Genomic DNA, 18,736 nt, shown 5'->3' with positions numbered 1-18,736 from the left:
TTTAAAAAATAAATAATCAAGTAGGCATATTTATCACAATAAAATTTTATGTGGCGATGATTTACGCTGAAAACAGGAAACTGGCCACAAACTTTGAGTATTAGAAGAATAAATATGAAGTATTTTGTATTCGGACAAGGCAGATTCGTGTCATCATTTGGTTAAGATCAAAGATGGTTAGCTTGTAGTAAATGGTCACAAGATGGTTTGGTGACGCAATGTTTTCCTCGGCGCACAAATCGTAGGCCGAAAGCCGGACATGTAGATATTCAAGACGCAAAGCTGTGCGCACGGCACTCCAACCTACATACATGAACATAAAAATTGTTGCGGACTTGACGTTAATTTAATTTCATACTGTGCACATGTTATTTTATAGAAAAGAAAAACACAATGTATGTAGGTAAATGTCTATATTACCGCGTTTTTACGACACGTTGATCATCAATGATGTTATAATATCTTTATCGCTTACCAATGTAGGGCTAGTTTGTTTTATGAGCTTAAATAAAAAGTTTCCATTGTAACATGAACGTGTGACAGAAGCTTTTTTTTAAACATGGACTACAAATTAGTAAGGAAAAATAAAACTTGTGTAGTTGCAATGTTTTAAAACAAATAATGTTCGAGCAACATATTCGCTGTCGTTGAGTGAAATTAGTCTTGAAAAAGCAAATGCAAACTATAAAGCTATTTACCTACAAAGATCCAAGAAAATGCTACATCGTATCATTTCCATTTTAATGTTTTTATTATTGGCAGAGAGTAAGATACTTGAAAGCGGCATTAGTTCATTTCCATCTTCGTATATCCAAGTTCCATAGCGCCTAGATAATTAGACTCTGAGCGACCTACCATAGTCGGAGCGGCCGCATAATCACGACGCTTTTATGGCAGTCAAGCCCGTGTATCGGTGAAAAATGTTGTCATAAAACGATTTTAAATACTTTTAGCATTTTGCAGTACATTTAATTTACTCGAAGCAACCTACTTGTTAGATTATTCTGTGGCAGGTATTCTTATTTAAGGAAAATTATTTGCTAAGTATCAAGGTGCAACCATCTTCAGTATGACGTAACATGGGTCCTACATTTATTTCAAAGTAAACCTTACACCTAGTATGGTGAATTTGGTATCACAACATTCTCCCACACCCTGGACATTCGTAATTACCCGACTCTTTTGCAGTCGTTTTGAAAGCGGATAGCGTATCTGTACCTATGGGCAATCTAAGAACTATGTTCCCTATATGTCTGTAAATGTCTATATATCTAATAAAACTTTCAATTTAGAAATAATAGCGGAATATAGAGCGTGGAACTTGTGTGCTTAATCCGTTTAATTCGATAGATCCACAAGAACATCGGATAGGGGTCAATTATCCATTTATCCTTTTAACGGAATTGATAAAACGTAACTAACTTGGGTGATTTTAATTGATCCAATGTGCTGGCATTGTTAAAAACGAATTTCAACGGTGATATAAAGTTAAATTTCATCAGACCAATGGATGTTTGAAAATGCAATTAGAGTTTTAGTAGCATCTAGACTGATATCCAAAATTGATGTTTAATGTGTATCTTTAGTACGCACGCATAACGCATAATTCTTATATAGTTGGTAAAATAGGCACAATGGATAGTTTGTTTTGCGAGGCCATTTTTCCTAATAATTTTATTGTAGCCTTAAATCAAACCGTAACAATTTTTGGTTACCCGCGGTACACTTTAAACTTTTGAGATGCCATTAGTGACAAAGACTGCGCAAGATAAGTATGTAAAAGTGCCCATGGATGGGTAATGGAATTGCATACAGTTAATCTCTGTGACACACATATTCCCTCAGTCTAGACTGTAGTTCAAAATAGAAGACAATGGATATTAAGGAAGAGTTATTTACGGATGTTACCATTTGGAAATCTTTATAGTTGTACGCATCAACGAGCACTTCGTTGCAAACCCGTCAGCCAAGCGGCTCGTGTTATTAAAGTTTGTCATTTTTAGTATGTAGAGCTTCTCAATCGTAGACTGGAATATAGGATGAGGTATCCTCTTCTTATCTAGTTCTTGGTTGATTATTTGGTATTATTTACACCATTTGAGATAATTTTAAGCATTATATTTTTATGTTCTTTAGGACTCCTTAATTTCAAAGTCAGTAGCTTCAATGCTGCACTATCCATTTTTGTGTTTGCATGTTGTGAAATATATTTGCTCTTATCGAGTATTCCCAACCTACGTGACCAGAGGTGATCATAAAATTAAAAAAATAGTGTATAAGCATACATTTATTAGCGATCAAAGCCCGTTTATGTTCTTGACACATTGCGTAACTATACTTCTATAATAATATGAAAAACAATTTGCCAGTCGCCCACTGTCTCCTTTTATGTAAAACAAGAATAATACTTTTAACTCGACTGAATATTGTGCGTTGGCGTAATGAGAGTTAATACTTAATAGAGGTAGGAACATGCTAGTATGTTGTGATTTGATGAAATATCCATGAATAATTATGACAGATATTTGTTATTAGATTATTTTGTCGTTAAAAATTACCTAGCTAAAAATTAAATGAGGATTTTGTCCAATTAATGGTTAATCCCATTAAGAAATCGTTGAACTAAAGCAATTACGATTTCAATTGAGCATTAACTTTGGGGGATGCGGACCTGTGGGTTAACCAAGAGACCCTTATGGAATAGATTCTTTATCTGATGTTTCAAACTATGGAGACGCGTCTCGGTTTGTGGGTTTTATAAGTCCTTGAGCGTAATTGTTCGTGACGAGCATGGTTTTTAATAACAGCAGTTTAGTTCAGCCTTCAGAATGAACTACATTTGCATTTCTACTGTTATAATTGTATATTTTGTTTAGTCTTCTAAGTTTGTGTAAGAGGATGTGGAAAACGAATGAATATCTTTTTCTGATATTCTGTTTCGAGTAATATTTATCTGAGAAAGTAGAAATGTTCCTCTAAAATTAGTGAACTTTTTAAGTGACAGTAATTTATGATCATCTAGTATGAATTTTATGAATCAATTTTTACCAGTTAGCATATAATCTTTACGCAATTTGGTATTTGTACCGGTTAAAATAAATGCCGTTATTTCGACTTGACGATTGATGACGATTCATACTTAATACTCTAATTGATTTAATATTGATTTCCCCAAATGTCGATATTAAAGGTAAAGAAACGCTGCATTTTAGCTAATCAACTATTTTACTTTTCTCTATTGATTACAGATAATTTGAATTCTTACTTCTCAAGTAAATATTCTTAAAGACAATATTAAAACTTTGCTACTTCACTTCATTAGTCTAACATAGATTGGAACAACGTGAATAGCTACAGTCATGTCAACCCATACTAATATAATTATAGTTGCATCAACGATGGCTAGATGGCGACTGCTTCGCATTTATTTTCTGTGGGGTTAGAGCGAGACAATCGGAACGACGCGCGCAGTGCGAGCGAGTACAATATATGTTATTATTACGCCTACACTGCGGACAGAAGTCGAGTCGCACGCGCTTACAAAAAATCCATTCGACAAGAGCGCAGGCGCAGCGCTATATTCGCCCACAACTTCACTTCGGTCAACTTCGTCATTTAGTGGTGATCGAAACTTCGATGTGTGTGGAAGTGAATTTAACTTTTCTAACATAATCTCACAAAAATAACAATAATCAGTAACTAAAGTACAATATCCTATTTGATCGTGTTGGAATAAACATTTAACGTGTCATTAGTTATATAAAACGTACTCATGATGTGTGATAATAACAGTCCTTCAACGCAAAGTATAGCGGACTACTTAGCTCAGTTGCTCAAAGACAGGAAGCAACTGGCTGCGTTCCCGAATGTTTTCATGCACATGGAGCGACTTCTGGATGAAGGTAGGTCAAAATCGTGTCGAACTATTTATAATGCATGGACAGTCGAAAGTACTAGTTCCTATCGGCGATGCTTGTCACCGAGGCGATCATAAATCGGATGCGTCGACAAATGTTACAACGCAAACGATATTAAGTTTATTTTTGTCTTCGCCCCGCCGAGTTATGGTCCAGTGGTGTTTGTAATGCGATCCTTCATTTCGAAAAGCGAAGTAAAGCAGAACGTCTCTGGTCCGATTTGCGGTCAGCGGTCGTTAGATTGTCGCCGACGAAAGAGATCGGTGAAATGTATGTACCTAGTAAACGAGTTTGGTGACTACGTTTATGTGTCTCATTTCGCCGTCCACGCAGCTGTTGTAAATAAATCTTCAATTAGTCGAGTTATGATTTTGAGGTTATATTTTAAATGGGGACGCGTGAGATGAAGGATCACAAGCCCTGGGGGTAACCTGTTCGCAGGGCCGTATTCTTACATTCCGCGCGAGTTGGAGGAATGTCGCCACTCTGTGTAGGTACCGTACGTCCACCATTCTCGGTCCATACGAGATTTGTACGTAGCGCGACGCAGGCGCACCGCTCCTTGTGCGATGTATAGCCTTGTTTTAGTACCACTCGTAACCAGTCCACAGATACTATGTAGCCCTTATCTTTGCTACTGAACGCCTGCTAACTACTAGTCACTTGACGTTTGCAGAATAAGTTCCACAACGATTTGAATATGGTATGAATTTTAATGGATATGGGTAGGTACCTGCTAGGTATATGAGTCATTTTAATAACATATGAATTAGTTATTGTTGTCACCATGCTTTTGATTTATTTCAACAGTATATAGCGCTAAATGCGAGGATTACTTAAGGTACATTCCTGTATCCTTGCTACTTTGAAGAAAAAAATATTTGGACCTTAACTACAATAATTCTGCTTTCAAAAAATAAACTCATTTATTATTCGTATTATTTAGAGTCAGATCTACCTACCCACAAAAAACTTTAGTTTTATTTTCCTTCGTATTTCCATTTACCTGTTGCAAAAGGGGAATCATTTTATGCTACACCTAATACATTAGTATTATATTCCTCTGACCGTGATAAGCTTAAGTATCCAATATTAGTGAGTAAACTGGTTTGAGATACTTTGCCACCATTTAAGTGAATGCAGTTAGGTACGTACTTAGGCGATTACGCTTGTTCGATTACTAGGCCCTAATTGATATTACCAGCTAACTGATTATCGAAGAGACTAATTGATTTGATGCTTACATTGTTGTAGAAAATTCTTTACACTGGCAGTTTACTGCACTGTGCATAATATGTAAGCGAGAGAAAAAGATGCAATTAATTATTATGTAAATTATATGTAACGTTGCATTTAAATCTCTTTACAAGTAGAAGTACCTACCTACGTAGATAAAGTTTTACTAACAATTTTATGTTAATTTCAACACAATCAGAGGCACGCACATTGATGATAATATTGCTTTTAAATAATTGTGTAAAATAGAAATTTCATTATCACGTCATTTAATTAAGCATTCTGCATCACAGTAAAAACAATTCTATTATTTACAATTATACCTGTTGTTGTTGTGTTACCGTTTGATGTTGAATAAATAAAATTCAAAATATAACATAGGTTTTCTTTTTGACAAATGCCAAATACTGTCAGATATCCTATGGAAGGGCAAAAATACGCGTTGAATCCTCTTTAATTTGATTTTTGGTATCTCGGTAAAAAAAACGGGGCCAAAAAAACAAACATAAAAGTAATTACGTATCCAGTTCAAAGACGGATTCATATAAAAAAACTGATTAAATGTCGCCAGTCTTGATCTTTGTAATTCAACTTTTTATAAAACTACAGTTAGGTAATTGATTCCATAATAAAAAAAAACAATCCTACTATTATTAATAGATTCTCCGTAAAACTATGATCATAATAATTAGTTGGATTCTCTTTGTTTTATTCTATTAAGTCATGTTGTAGCAATTAAATTGAACAATTGAAATTATTATTTTATAAATTACTTTATATAAAAATATAGGATATACAAGAACTGATTCAATTAGGTATATTTACAGTAGAAACCCTTTTATAAAAATAGTTCTCCTGCCATTCTTAACTCAAAAGCTAAACTCATTGAAAAGACAACGTGTTACTTAAAAACATTAGTAAGTCTAGTCACGTCTCATTGCAAAGCAAGGCCTATTCGAACGATACCTCTACATGTCATAATGTCGCAGCCATAACGATTTACTGTTAAGCGTTGCCCTTTGGGATTTATGAAGCATTTTGTACGTTATACGGAGTCCTTTTATCATCAGAATTGTTATTTATTAAAGTTTTGTCTAAAAATCTCACCCCGTATTAAAGTACCCAACAAATTGATTAGAGTCCCTAGATTTTCTTCCAATTGAACCACGTTAAAAGTTATGCGACTGTAATATGCTTGAGAACGAAATGCACAACTGGCACAGACCGTCTGCGCTATTTTAAAGAATGTTCTGAATATAGACGCAAATATAAAGTAGACAAACAGTTTGTGTTATACTGAATCGTCAGCAGATGTCCTCATGTTCTCGTTGGTCTCACATTGTCCAATGTTTACTCGCATTTAAATGAGCACTTACGAAATAATGTCAGTGGCGCATGAATCTAATAAGATTGGTCTCGGTATAGCCCAAGTGGATTGAAATGTTCCATATCCAATGGTTTGTGTTCACGTGTTCTTATTATAAATGGCGACAACGGTATTATACTTAAATTGCGTGAACGCAATGGTAAAATGCATGTCTCCAGTAATATTCTGCTTGCATCATTCTCGAAAACTTGTTGATTTAACATTTGCCTTAAAAAGCAAGAGCTCTCGACCGGAGGGACTGACTCTTTAATTTCGTTTTGATAAGATTGGTAAGGTTGAGTCACCCAAAGTATGTTGGTATCTGAGATACCCTGTCATAATTTTATTCGTTGTTATTGGCGTCCACGTTTTCACAAACTTTTATATTAAAAGTTTAGATCAACATAGGTACCAGGGTGCAACGATAACGATGATGTTGAAGTTTTATGGTTTATTTGACATGTCACGCCGCCGCGCCGGTCCACGTTGGTTACTGACGACTTGACGAAAATATCGACGGCAAGCTGACAGCCGACAGGCGTGGCGTATCGCGTTACGCCGAACTAAGAAATTACGGAGGTTATTTTCGTTAGACGCTGGAATATTGGACATATGAGAAAAATATTGTTTCACATTTTCATGTAACATTATGTTAAAAGATTTCAACGCGTGTCTTCCACATCGATAAAGAACATTACCATGACATTACAACAAAAGAACCGAATATTACCATGTTCAGAATGTTAAGCATTGCTAAAGACCATGTTCTAGTGATGAGATTTCAAGTTCACTTATAATAATAGACATGAGTTATCCAAATGTAATGGCTGACATTTAATTACTCAAAATATTTGATAGTCGCAAACAATATCGATCGATCAATGTTTACATATTGAATCAACTATTTGGCTGTTTGCATTCCAAGAGGAACAGTAAGCACCGCTAGATAACAATGCGCTAACCAAAGTAAACATATAAATTCGTCAATCAAAACATTCAATAGATATCAACAGATAGAATATAGGTAGTTGTCAACTTGAGTAGGAATATAGATTAATTTGGTGGTATTACATGATAAACGGACATCAATGGAATATCGGTAATTTTATCTATTCTGATTTGAACAATATGAGTGGATTATAAAAAAAAACACCAGATTTATACATAACTTTTATCAATATGTTACACACACTTGATATACAGATTATACTACGATAAAAGATAAAATGAGTTTAATAGCCTTTACACGATGTTCTTATCGGAGACACATCCGAGGAGAACGCTTTGTAAAAATCTTGATTTTATGCTTTGGCACTTCGCTCGTTTCTGCTGTGTAAGTTTCTACTATGTTGAGTACATTACAAGTACAGAGACCTTCCAAAGCTGAAGTCGATCCTCAAAATGCCCTGACCCTGTTTAAATGAAATCGAATTACACTGAGCGTGTAATGCCTACTTAAGAATGCAATTATTGCGTTTTGATGCGTAGGCGCCACCTACATTTGATGCCGTCGCTAGGTTCCGCAACCCTACAGCAAAAGTGAGTCTTAGTTGGGTCATTATAAGGTTGCTTAGTATGCGATTAGGCGGGTGCGCCTACGTCGATGACCAAATGAGGGTAGCCGTGGGTAGCGTGGAGGTGTAGAAGCCAAGGTTGTTCCAGTCGCTTTCCGACACGTTATAACTTGCTGTGGGTTGCTTAATTGCAGAGGTTCAAAACAGTTGCCGATGCTTATACAATATATTTTGACTGTCAACCGACCTTACCCGAACTCACCATTTAGGGGTTTATGCCTTAATTATGAAATGATTGCATATCCGAACAATTAATTTGTAAGGAACCATAAACTCATCATTCCACCTACAATGTCCATTTATAGCGTTGGGTTATAAACATTTATTTCCAGTTTATTAATATTTTAACGCCTATTAACGTTGCTTCGAAGAACTAGTGTCAAAAATACAGCGGTAAAGCTCCAAACTCCAAAAGACGTGCAGTGGCTTTTGGTGCTTAAATAATTTCGTGTGTACTACTTCAACCGGGCATTGTTCTTTCATCCTTTGATAGGTGCTTAATGTATCCTCTCCCTTATTGGATTTACTTGACTGACTGGAAGCATAAAACAATATCTTCTCTTAAGTTATTGGACTTTTCACATTGAAACACAAAATGGACTTACTTGCTTAGTCCGTAGCTGGTATTTTTTAGCTCAGTTCAGTTTAGTCGCGATTTAAGCACTTTTGTTTACCTGTTGATAAGCCCATGCCGTCGGTAAATCATACTTGTATCTAGGTTGCTTCTGAATTGTTTATAACGTAGAATAGAGAAACTGGAATAATCAATAACAATGTTATTTAAAGTAACAAATTATGAAGTAAAACCCAAGCTCGATTCCATTTTCTACAATATATAAATTAGAGTTAAAGTGCGACAGGGAAAGCCAACTTAAAGCGTATGGAAACACTTGCTTTCTTACTTCCTTTGTATGGTCTTAAGTACTACAGAAAATGTTACAGAAAGCAAATATTGACACGCGACTCATTATCGCGGCGACCTCGATAAGGCTACATCTCTGTAGAAAACTGGATCATACGAGACACCTATTCTTCGTTCGTTCCCACGACACTGCCGCTGCGTATCTACGCTTTATCTTCACCAACGTGATCGTTCTGCTAATGAGATATACTTTTTAAGTCCGTGAAAATGAACTTGGTACCATAATAGTGATCTAGGTGATGCGACTCATTTCTAACAGTTACTGTTATATATAATTTTGCTTACCTACTTAAAGCAACTTTCAAAAATAATAACATCATTTTGAAATGAACTCTGACTTGTATTTGGAATGTTAATGAAAACTGAATAACCACCATAGATAGTGTACTTGAACGCACAAAGAACGCGTTCGAAAAGAACGTGTGGGTTGCGCGTGAGCTCTGTAATTTGAAATGAAAATCGATCGCTTCAGAATGTCGAGGAAACCAGTCCCGTAGGCGGGGCCCCGAAGCCTACGCTTAGAACCAAACAATCCTTCTAATGTCGCTTTAACATTTCGGGTCCCATAATATCGCCATCACACCATTTCGGTTCTCCTACGCAGGTCATTATGATTTATTGTAACTACGAATATTTTATGAAAGCGTATAATATATATCCATATTGTTCGAAATAGAAAGGTGAACAAAACTTAAAACATGATCGTAAATTAAGGTACACCGATATATTTTCGGTACAATAATTAGTAGGTCTACAAATACTGTTTCTATAACGTGAGATAGTTACACTCGAAGCTGGCTCACCATTCAAGTTGTACGACAGCTCTATCTAAACATAATTCAACTTTGTGTACTCTCTCTAAGCTACCACTTAGCATACGTGAATATTCAGCAAGTTTGTAACACGAATAGAAATAAGACGGATTGCTAACACACCTTTACAAAAAGGTCGGAGTCAAAGCGTGGGACTTGACAGCCCACGGACAGAGGTGACTTGGGTGGACCTGCTTTGTTTAACAGTGGCCCTCAACGCCTACATTACGACTAGAAGCCTGACGATCAGGCTGTTATCGACATTAAGTTCAAAACTTGATACTCAATTCGTAGGCAAATATTCAATGTAATCCGAAGTCCCACTTCATTCACAAAAGGCGTTCCGATTGTGGCCAGGTTTCCATTTAAACATTTTTAATATTTTAGCAACTATTGACAAACTAAAAACTTCCCTCAAATGGACCTTCACACAATCCGGCGGATGTCTTCTTTATCTCTTTTAAACATAAAATGTAGGTGTGTTCTGTGAACTGGACCAAACATCCCGACGCTGGAAATTCTTAAGGAATGACTTCGCAGATTTTGTTGCATAAACTAAGTAGTGTTTTGTTAGCGTGATCAGTATGTTACACCCAATTAAAAAAACCTAGCTTCAATCCATTGCATAATGCGTGGATCCGTTTCCTATAGTATTGATTCAACGTAAGGTTGGTAAATAATTGCCATTTTCCTCATTAATAAAGCGGTCTTATGTGTAACAAGTTGAGTGATATTCATGTTTGATTCATCATTAAACTTCCAAGACTTTTTAGAAGGAGAAATGCGTTAACTTGGAGTAAAGACAAACTGTGTAGTAATGTCGAGTACAGTTAACCAACAAAAGCAATTACACCTAGAAGATGTAGATCCGAAACAATGTCAACAGACACCTTTTAAAAAACTTTCCTGTGTGAATTTACCGCAGTTACAAACTGTTTGATCAGACAGTGGAAGCTTTTACTGGTTCTATGCATTAGCTGTTACATGGTACCTACTTTGTCAGTGGGAAACGTAAATATAGTACCTACGGACAGATGGAAAACCGCTGACCCACTTAGTACAATGGGCCAATAAATCTTCTGTTTTGACAAAAAAGGTTTTTGTTGTAGGTGAGCCGACTTCACTATTGATTCTTGGTTAAGTGCACCTCTAGTCCACATACAATTGCCATTGGTATCGACAACAGTAGCCTTTTAGTATTGAATATTTTAGTCAGCTTTATTTTATTTTCAATTATTAAATTTACTGTTTACAAAGTTTTTGATGGTTTGTCAGTAACAAACGAGGGTGAATTGGGCATTGACCTGTTAATATGTAACAGACCTGATAACAGTTGCCATTATTATTAATTTAGAATTCTTCATCCAAAAAAACCTTTAAAATATGTCTGTTAAATTGTATTCAAGTTATGATCAGCTTCAAATAACGAAGTATCTCTGATAGCCTCTACAAACGCAATAAAGTAACGACATTATTTTCTATCTATATAGATTAAAATTCAAAGTTAATGAAACAAAGACAAGTATCGTACTGATAGTTTTGCATAATCTGGAAAATCCCATTAGGTAGTGATCTTAGAATTGAAATGTTTCTCAACTAATAACTTTGAAATATATTAACTGCACAAAATGAATGTAAATCCTGTGTAATGCTTATGAATCCTATTGTGCCAGGCAGTAAATATAATATGATCTTATACTAATAAATTACTTGAGATGGCGTACAAAGGTAGGTATGACAGTTATGCTTTTAATTTATTGTTCTTTTCAAATCTTATATCTTGGCACACATCGAATCATTTCATTTTTTACGTTCCAATGCTTTCCCTCTATTCTTACTACTTTTCTCACACGTCACATACGTAAATAATGTATTATAAAGTCTTTTGACGTTTAGCTCACGTTATCCATGTTATTTAATAAATTCCAAAAATTGCGTATTGTAAGAACGTAAAATTTGAGTCAAAAATCTTTTGATTAATTGTCAGCCTCATCGTATGTAGATGCTTGATCACTTTATTTGTAGTTACTGTATCGCTCTCAACTCGTTCATGTAGTCAACTCCATATAAAACGTCAGAGTTTCATTAAAAATGTGAAATTTATTGTTTACCCTATTACTGGTTACGATAACGCCAGCCCGGCCTTCACGCTCTACACTAATCGCGATCCATGCAGCGAGCGCACGCTGTCCGACCTGTTATTTAATGTTTACATTGACAACAGTTTTAAATATTTTTATCAGTGCTAAAGTTCGCTAAGTTGTAATTAATGCAAATGTAATTAAATTCATAACACGTGTGTATCTAGTATATTTTAGAGTAAATTCAGACTTAGTCATCTTCTGGTTATAGCGTCATTTAACATTCATACCTACATATGTCTGAGTTCTAGTTCTGCGTAGTGAAAATGAAAATGCTGTGTACGACTTCTCATATACCGACTTCGTAATTCGTCCAAACTGGACCGGTCTAGTTCTCTAACTTTCTACAATATCACGTAGGAGGCGATCGACGGTCGACATTAAAAGACTCTTCCGATCTATTGACAGTTTAACAGCCAGTTTATAATAAAATCTAGCTCCCGTTACTCTGCTGTTTGTGCCGCAAACGTCGATTTAGAACTGAATTTGGATTTCGTGTGCTTATAAACGTTTGTCAAGAAGCGATGTTATGACATCAATATTGAATATGGCCACCGTTTTTCTTCGAGCCTCCCGTGATTCGCTTTCTATAATCGATAGGCAAGGCGTTACTAACAAGCAACGCAAACATGTCGAAAGTGCCTCTGTTGCGCCACACGTGTGGGATGCGCAGGCGCCGGTCTGCCGTCAGATCTAGTGTAGACGGCTTAAGGGTCCCATTCATTTCGCATTAAGCAATTTAGTGAACGCACAGCGTTTACCGGTTCATTCATGCGATTGTGCAATTGTTGGTATGTGATTTAGTCGTACACATCAAACGCTGACGATTATTTAACAAATATCCGATTACTGTTTCATACTGATTTTTATGACGAAATTCTGTGCACCTTGATATTATTGAAACAAGTTTAGAGGAAATTCAAACACGGGTTCAATTTTAAGATAGAAAAATGAATATAGTATTGCTTTAAACAGGAAATATAGATAAAAGCTAAATCTATTAAACGTCCTGGTCTAGATCATTTATATAAAGGTCGTGATGCCGTGACTAAGCGGCGAGTAGTCTGCTCATGTCTTTACTTTCAGATACCTACTGATAGATTGTTATGATCTCACTCCTACTTGCCTATCAGTGTATATCTGTCACTTTCTAGCTCGTCCAACACTTCACGTGTTTGCTAGCTCGCCTACGCGACGTCATCTGTTAATTTAATTACTTCTACTTTATACCATTTGTAAATTGTTCATGATTTTTTTTTAAACGAAGCTCACTTTTGCTTTTCGAACTAAAATGTTGGAGCCATTTATAATATTAATACAGCTATTCGAAATGTAGACACGTGAGTCCCCCGCAGAGGTAAATTTTTAAATTCTTAGAACCACACTTGTGTTAAACACCATACACCTTCTATTTATAGAATAGTCTGTAGAGTTACAAACGTTATCTTAATTGAACATTACAAATAACACAATGTTTTAACTTATAGAATATTTGCATTGTGGAATGTATAAGCGAGTACTTACAATGAATTCCTTGAGCGACATTGCATGTAGGTTAGGATGATTGTAATAATACTTGTGCCTATTATGAATGTATAGCTAATGTTTATCTTATTAACGAACAAGCCTATAGATGCGAAGATTGTGGTGTTAATCTAAGGTCAGTCGGTAGTAATTTACGTAATTCTCTACTAATGATGATAATGGTCCTGTTTATAACGTTGTCCCTCCGGCTCCCGATCAACTCGACAACACATTACTTAATATGAATTATTATGCACTTTATATGTGTGACTATGATCCAAGATATGTAAGAAACGGACGAGTAGGCATATTATGTAAGTAAATTGATAATTTAAATAGAGGCAACTGCATCCAGCCTGTTTTTTGGATGGTAGCCAACTTCGTCTAATTGGGTCATTTATATGCATTACAAAATTACTCAAATACTTTCTGTAGTTTCTGATATAAATTAAGAGGGATTATTTGAATTGAGATAATACTGAATTGCATCGTTAAACCGCGTTTTAAAGCTATTATAAATGTTTACTTTCCTCATCGATTTAAATAAGAATTCTTAAGAGTTTTGGGTCTATAATAACACTTCTAATATCCGTGTCCTTTGGTGAATGAGGAAGATTTTTGAACTAAAATGCTAACGCGCCGCTGAAAAAACAAAACACATTTTATGGGTTTCTAATGTTTGTATTTCGACCTACAGTTTCCTCCACTTCTTTTTAATTCCAAACTTTAAGTTTGGAATTAACAAGAATAAAAGTAAAAAGTTCCACGATTAAAAAACCATTCAAACCCTCGGACTCGCGAAACTGAGGGTTTCGTACAAAAAGGGGAAAGAAAAACACATTAATTGAGTGACAGATAAATCTATGGGTCAAATTAAACTAGTTTTTTTTGTACTTCTATTAGCGGCAACGGTAAGAATTTCACCATCAGTGATGATGTATTTCTGCCGGTAGAGAGTTACCCTTCTTATACCGAACCCTAATCAAGTGTGCACGGTACTCGCGCTGTAGGAAGTACAGCTATTATTAAATATAAGTTAGAGCCCGCATTTGTCCCTATCGATCTATCCTGCATTTCATTACGTTTTAACGGGGTCTTGATAATTTTTGCTTTGTTAAAACTTTCCCCTTTGAATATAAAATAATGATGTGCTATTTTTATCAACATGCTGCATCTATAATACTGTAGTCATCAAACATCTACCGCTTTAATGCACGCCTTTTAGTAACAAAATATACAATAACTATGTTCTACTTTCAAAGTTCAGTCTTAAATATAATGAGACTGTTAAATCGTAAACTAAATTTTATTTCATGATCCGAATAAAATATTCTTAGAGCAAAAATATCAAACGCTAGCCGGAACCCTGTAACGACTTACACAGCCGCGTTCTTGATATCTCTGGAAGCAGTATCTAACAGATGCAAGGCTTATGAACCCTGTGTGTTTACTTTAAAGTCCAAATTAGCTTGGAAGTCATCTTCAAATACGCCTTAATATAAATTAATTGGATATTTTTAATGTCATGGCGTTGTGTATTTATAAACCATCTGGAGGCGGTTTGGTTCACGGATGCGTTATTTGGAAATGTACTAATTTTGTTGCGATTCATTTGGTTAATATAGTTTTATGTCTTGTTTCAGGTATGTTGGCGTCATAAAGTTTAAGAGTATTGTTGTGCAGCTGAAAAATACAGTCGTAAGAATCTTGGATTTGCAACGATTACTTCCTATTTTAGCTAACTCTTCATTTCATTACTATTTTAAACACAAACTCTTTGTTTTTTTATTACTTTATTGCACATAAATACACACACTAGGACAATATGTTCTTGGACAGTTCATATACAAAGGCTTTATGACATATACCTTATTCCCGGCCTTTTCTTCCTTTAAAGAGGAATACGTGCAAGTAGGATTCACAAAATCTACGTCGATATCTTTCAATCATAGCGCAAACATTCGCAACTGACTGCGATTGCGCTCTGAAATTAGATAAAATGGCGCGTGAAATTCATAGAGCTTGCTTAAATTAGAACGATTTCTTAGTCTTCGAATTCCAATCCATAAGTACGCTTGCTATTCATATGTAGCTATTGGCCGTGCAGAAAGCAAAAAAAGGTCGTTTCCAATTGTTTATTCTAACAGTTCGAATTTATAATGGAATTCCCTCCAAAGAAAATAATTCCTGCCGTATCCAATATATTTTTATACTCGCTAACACGCAACAGGAACACAGTCGGCACGAGCGTACGCTCATTAAACCCCACAACAATGCAGGGCGGGGTTTGCCTGCGTAATAAAAATTACAAGACGCTCAGGATGGGAGTGCCTAAATGGTTCCTTACTTGTCTCCGGTCACGATAAATCTAGTGGACTCATTAAATCTAAAGCATTCCGAGCTACGAATGGTATTTGTTTTAAGAATATTTTATAAGCATAATAAACTGCTTTTATATTGTATGTAGTATATGTAGTAATATGTTTGAGCGATGTTTACATGGACTATTTATTGCTATTCCCGTTATGATTCTTATCTTGGGAGTGACGTACAGTTTACGAATGATGCGCGCTATGAATGAAGCGTGGTTATGGCGATGGTGGCCAAGTTTTGGGGCAGCAGACGCGAGCCAATGACGCGAGGTTCCGCCAAGCTTCCGCCGCGCCCGTACCGCTGCACTCGCGCGTAAACAATCGTCAGATTTGTTTGTTGTCCATCGCCCCCTCTGATTTCAGTTTGAATATTCTAATAGAAATGGGTTTTATTGTTATTCATACTATACAATTTGAGCTCTACTTATTTGTTGGAATTATTCAATTATGGTGCTCTACCTTGTAATAAGCGTATTAAAACCATACTAAGTAACTATATGACTCTATAGTAACAAAGTATAAAGAGTAATAACAGATTTTATACATTTGTTGTTATTTGCCATGGAGTTATTTTCATGTTGAACTCTGATTATTTAGCTAATTTTTTTATAATTCACTTAAAATAGCTTAGTAATTGTCCTATCATTTTATTCCTTTAATACGGCTAAATTGTCATTATTTTGACCTTAAACGGTTTTCTCTTGCACAGATCGCGTTTCAAGTTACGCAACGAGAATGCGTCGGCGCAGATTTCGTCACCGCGGAAAGCGCGCTGGCCCATTAAATTGTTTTATTATGAACTCGACGCCATCTTGTGTATTTTTGGCTGAAGTTTAGGTGTTTATCTGGTTGGGACTCTGTCCAAGCAGTAATTAGTCAGTGTAACTTTATTTTAGCTGTCCACATGAACTTGTTGGATGAGAAAAATGTGTATTACACCGAGCAAGAAAAAATAATGACACTGCTTCGGATATTGCACATTATTTGCGTGATATATGTTTATCAAAAAATATTTAGACATCACAACGCTGCTTTCGATTTTCAAGAATGTAAAGGCGTAACATAAACATTTATGTATAAAATCCAGCCGCCAGAAAACAGTCTTCCTGCAGAGTTCAACGACCGACGTTTGTTTGTCATCCCACATCATGTCTTCACGCAACTCCTCGCATCACCTGTTTCATTTTTCACTAACGTCGGTCGTGAACGTAAACGTTCTCTATTTTAATCCTCACTCTAAAATTATGAATGAGTCTCTACAAATGACACAGGATCCGCATTCTATAGTTTTAAATATATTTAAATAAATCTATTTGCCGTCGAGTGTCTGGAGAGTTATCAGAAAATTCTTGGAATTTCTATTTTGTGTGTCACACTATAAATTATTTTAGTTGATACATGTTTATAGAGCTCACTATAAAGTTTAAGATGGATACTCCAAGATTTAAAATCTAAACTCATCTGTTAGTGTGCGAAGAATTATCATTTATTCATTCAAATTATTCCGAAATGTACAATTATTTCTGTACTTAATTATATCGTTCTTACTAAGTTGTAAAATTTCGGTCTTATTCAAGCAATTCTTCTTCGAACACATTGTTATTTGCATATTCATTTTTTGTCACATGACTCAGAGTTTGGCTATCCACAATGTTGGTACAAATGATGTAATCTACATTTCGGGGCTATTGGACGTAGGGTCATGAGATACGGAGTACTACGTACTGGGCACCGTAATAGGCAAGGCACGAACTGTACTTGCTTTAACGAACCCACTTACCTGCTTACGGCTTTCAAGTTTCGCACCAACAACGCACTCGTTATTGTGTTTACATGAATCAAATTGTGAGCTGCTTCTGAAATGTTTCTCTCTAAGTGCTAGCAATTTGAACGTACGAAAATTCGGCAGGATACGCAACAAAATTGGTCAATCGTTAACGTTCGTTGAAATAGTGAACCAAAGTATGACTCACAACAATTCAATTGAGTAAACACGTTTTTTCTCGTCTTTAACTCTCCGTAATTTTGGAAAATATGAATTCTTTGTATTTAACTCATTGGTTTTACATTCCGCCTGCTGTCAAACAAATTTTCTTGTTTACAATAACAAATATCTTTTACTTTATACTGACAGCTAGAAGTTATGTGCTCCACTTCGTACGCAACTGGTATCATAAACCCCTATGTCGGAATAATTTTGTTTTCCCGAAGCAAACTAATAAGATATATCATTGTTAACCGATATGCCAAATAAGCTTTTATGTACACAGCCGACCTATTTGTTTTCGAAGCTATATTTAGCTATCCGTCGAATCTGATTTGTTTGGAAAAATCTTGAGCTTAATCGTACTGACAAATTGAAGTCCAAATAATCTTAATTAATTACTTGACCTCACTGCTTTTATTGATTACCATATAAAGATTTCATTTTTAATCGTTAATCATGTTGTATTAACTTGCATAACTAATTAGTTTATATCCACAAAAAAAAAAAGTTCCGTCTAATGAGATCTTCAGTTTACATGCAAATAGAGAATTTCGTCGTGTAACTGATTTGTAGATCCTATTGCATCGGCAAGCGCGGCGTGGGAGAGGCGAGGAACGTCGACCCCGCGTGCAACTATAAATATACAACACACTCCTTATCCATGCATCTGAACATCCTTGATACACCTCTTACACTAAATGTGCAGTCAAGGAACTTAAGCAGCTACGTTACAAAGGGATGATATTTAAGTGTAGAATTAATTTCCTTAGTCTTTTTATAGTTAAATATATCTACGTCTGGTCTTCTTATCAATACGTGGTTTCAAAAACATGACCAAACCTTGTTCTATCGAGTTCGATCCGGTGTCTTCTAAAACTGTTCCGG

At 35.6% G+C, this 18,736-nt stretch overlaps 1 protein-coding gene across 6 annotated transcripts in view; it reads left to right on the top strand.

Moving 5' to 3' along the window:
- The first annotated feature begins 3,505 nt into the window (after positions 1 to 3,505).
- LOC113496871 (protein held out wings) overlaps positions 3,506 to 18,736 on the top strand; it is a 66,181-nt gene continuing 50,950 nt past the window's right edge. For 3 of the 6 annotated variants that reach the window (XM_026876242.1, XM_026876244.1, XM_026876241.1), the window contains exon 1: positions 3,506 to 3,902. In XM_026876242.1, coding sequence (XP_026732043.1) covers positions 3,773 to 3,902 — 130 coding nt within the window. In that variant the 5' untranslated portion in view covers positions 3,506 to 3,772. The remainder of the gene's footprint in view (positions 3,903 to 18,736) is intronic. The other 3 variants (XM_026876245.1, XM_026876243.1, XM_026876247.1) reach the window with 1 other exon arrangement.

Source organism: Trichoplusia ni, chromosome 8 (assembly GCF_003590095.1).
Source record: "Trichoplusia ni isolate ovarian cell line Hi5 chromosome 8, tn1, whole genome shotgun sequence".
In the NCBI taxonomy this organism is placed as follows: domain Eukaryota; kingdom Metazoa; phylum Arthropoda; class Insecta; order Lepidoptera; family Noctuidae; genus Trichoplusia; species Trichoplusia ni.
Note: the sequence above shows the minus strand (reverse complement) of the source record. Positions and strands in the feature narration are given on the sequence as shown.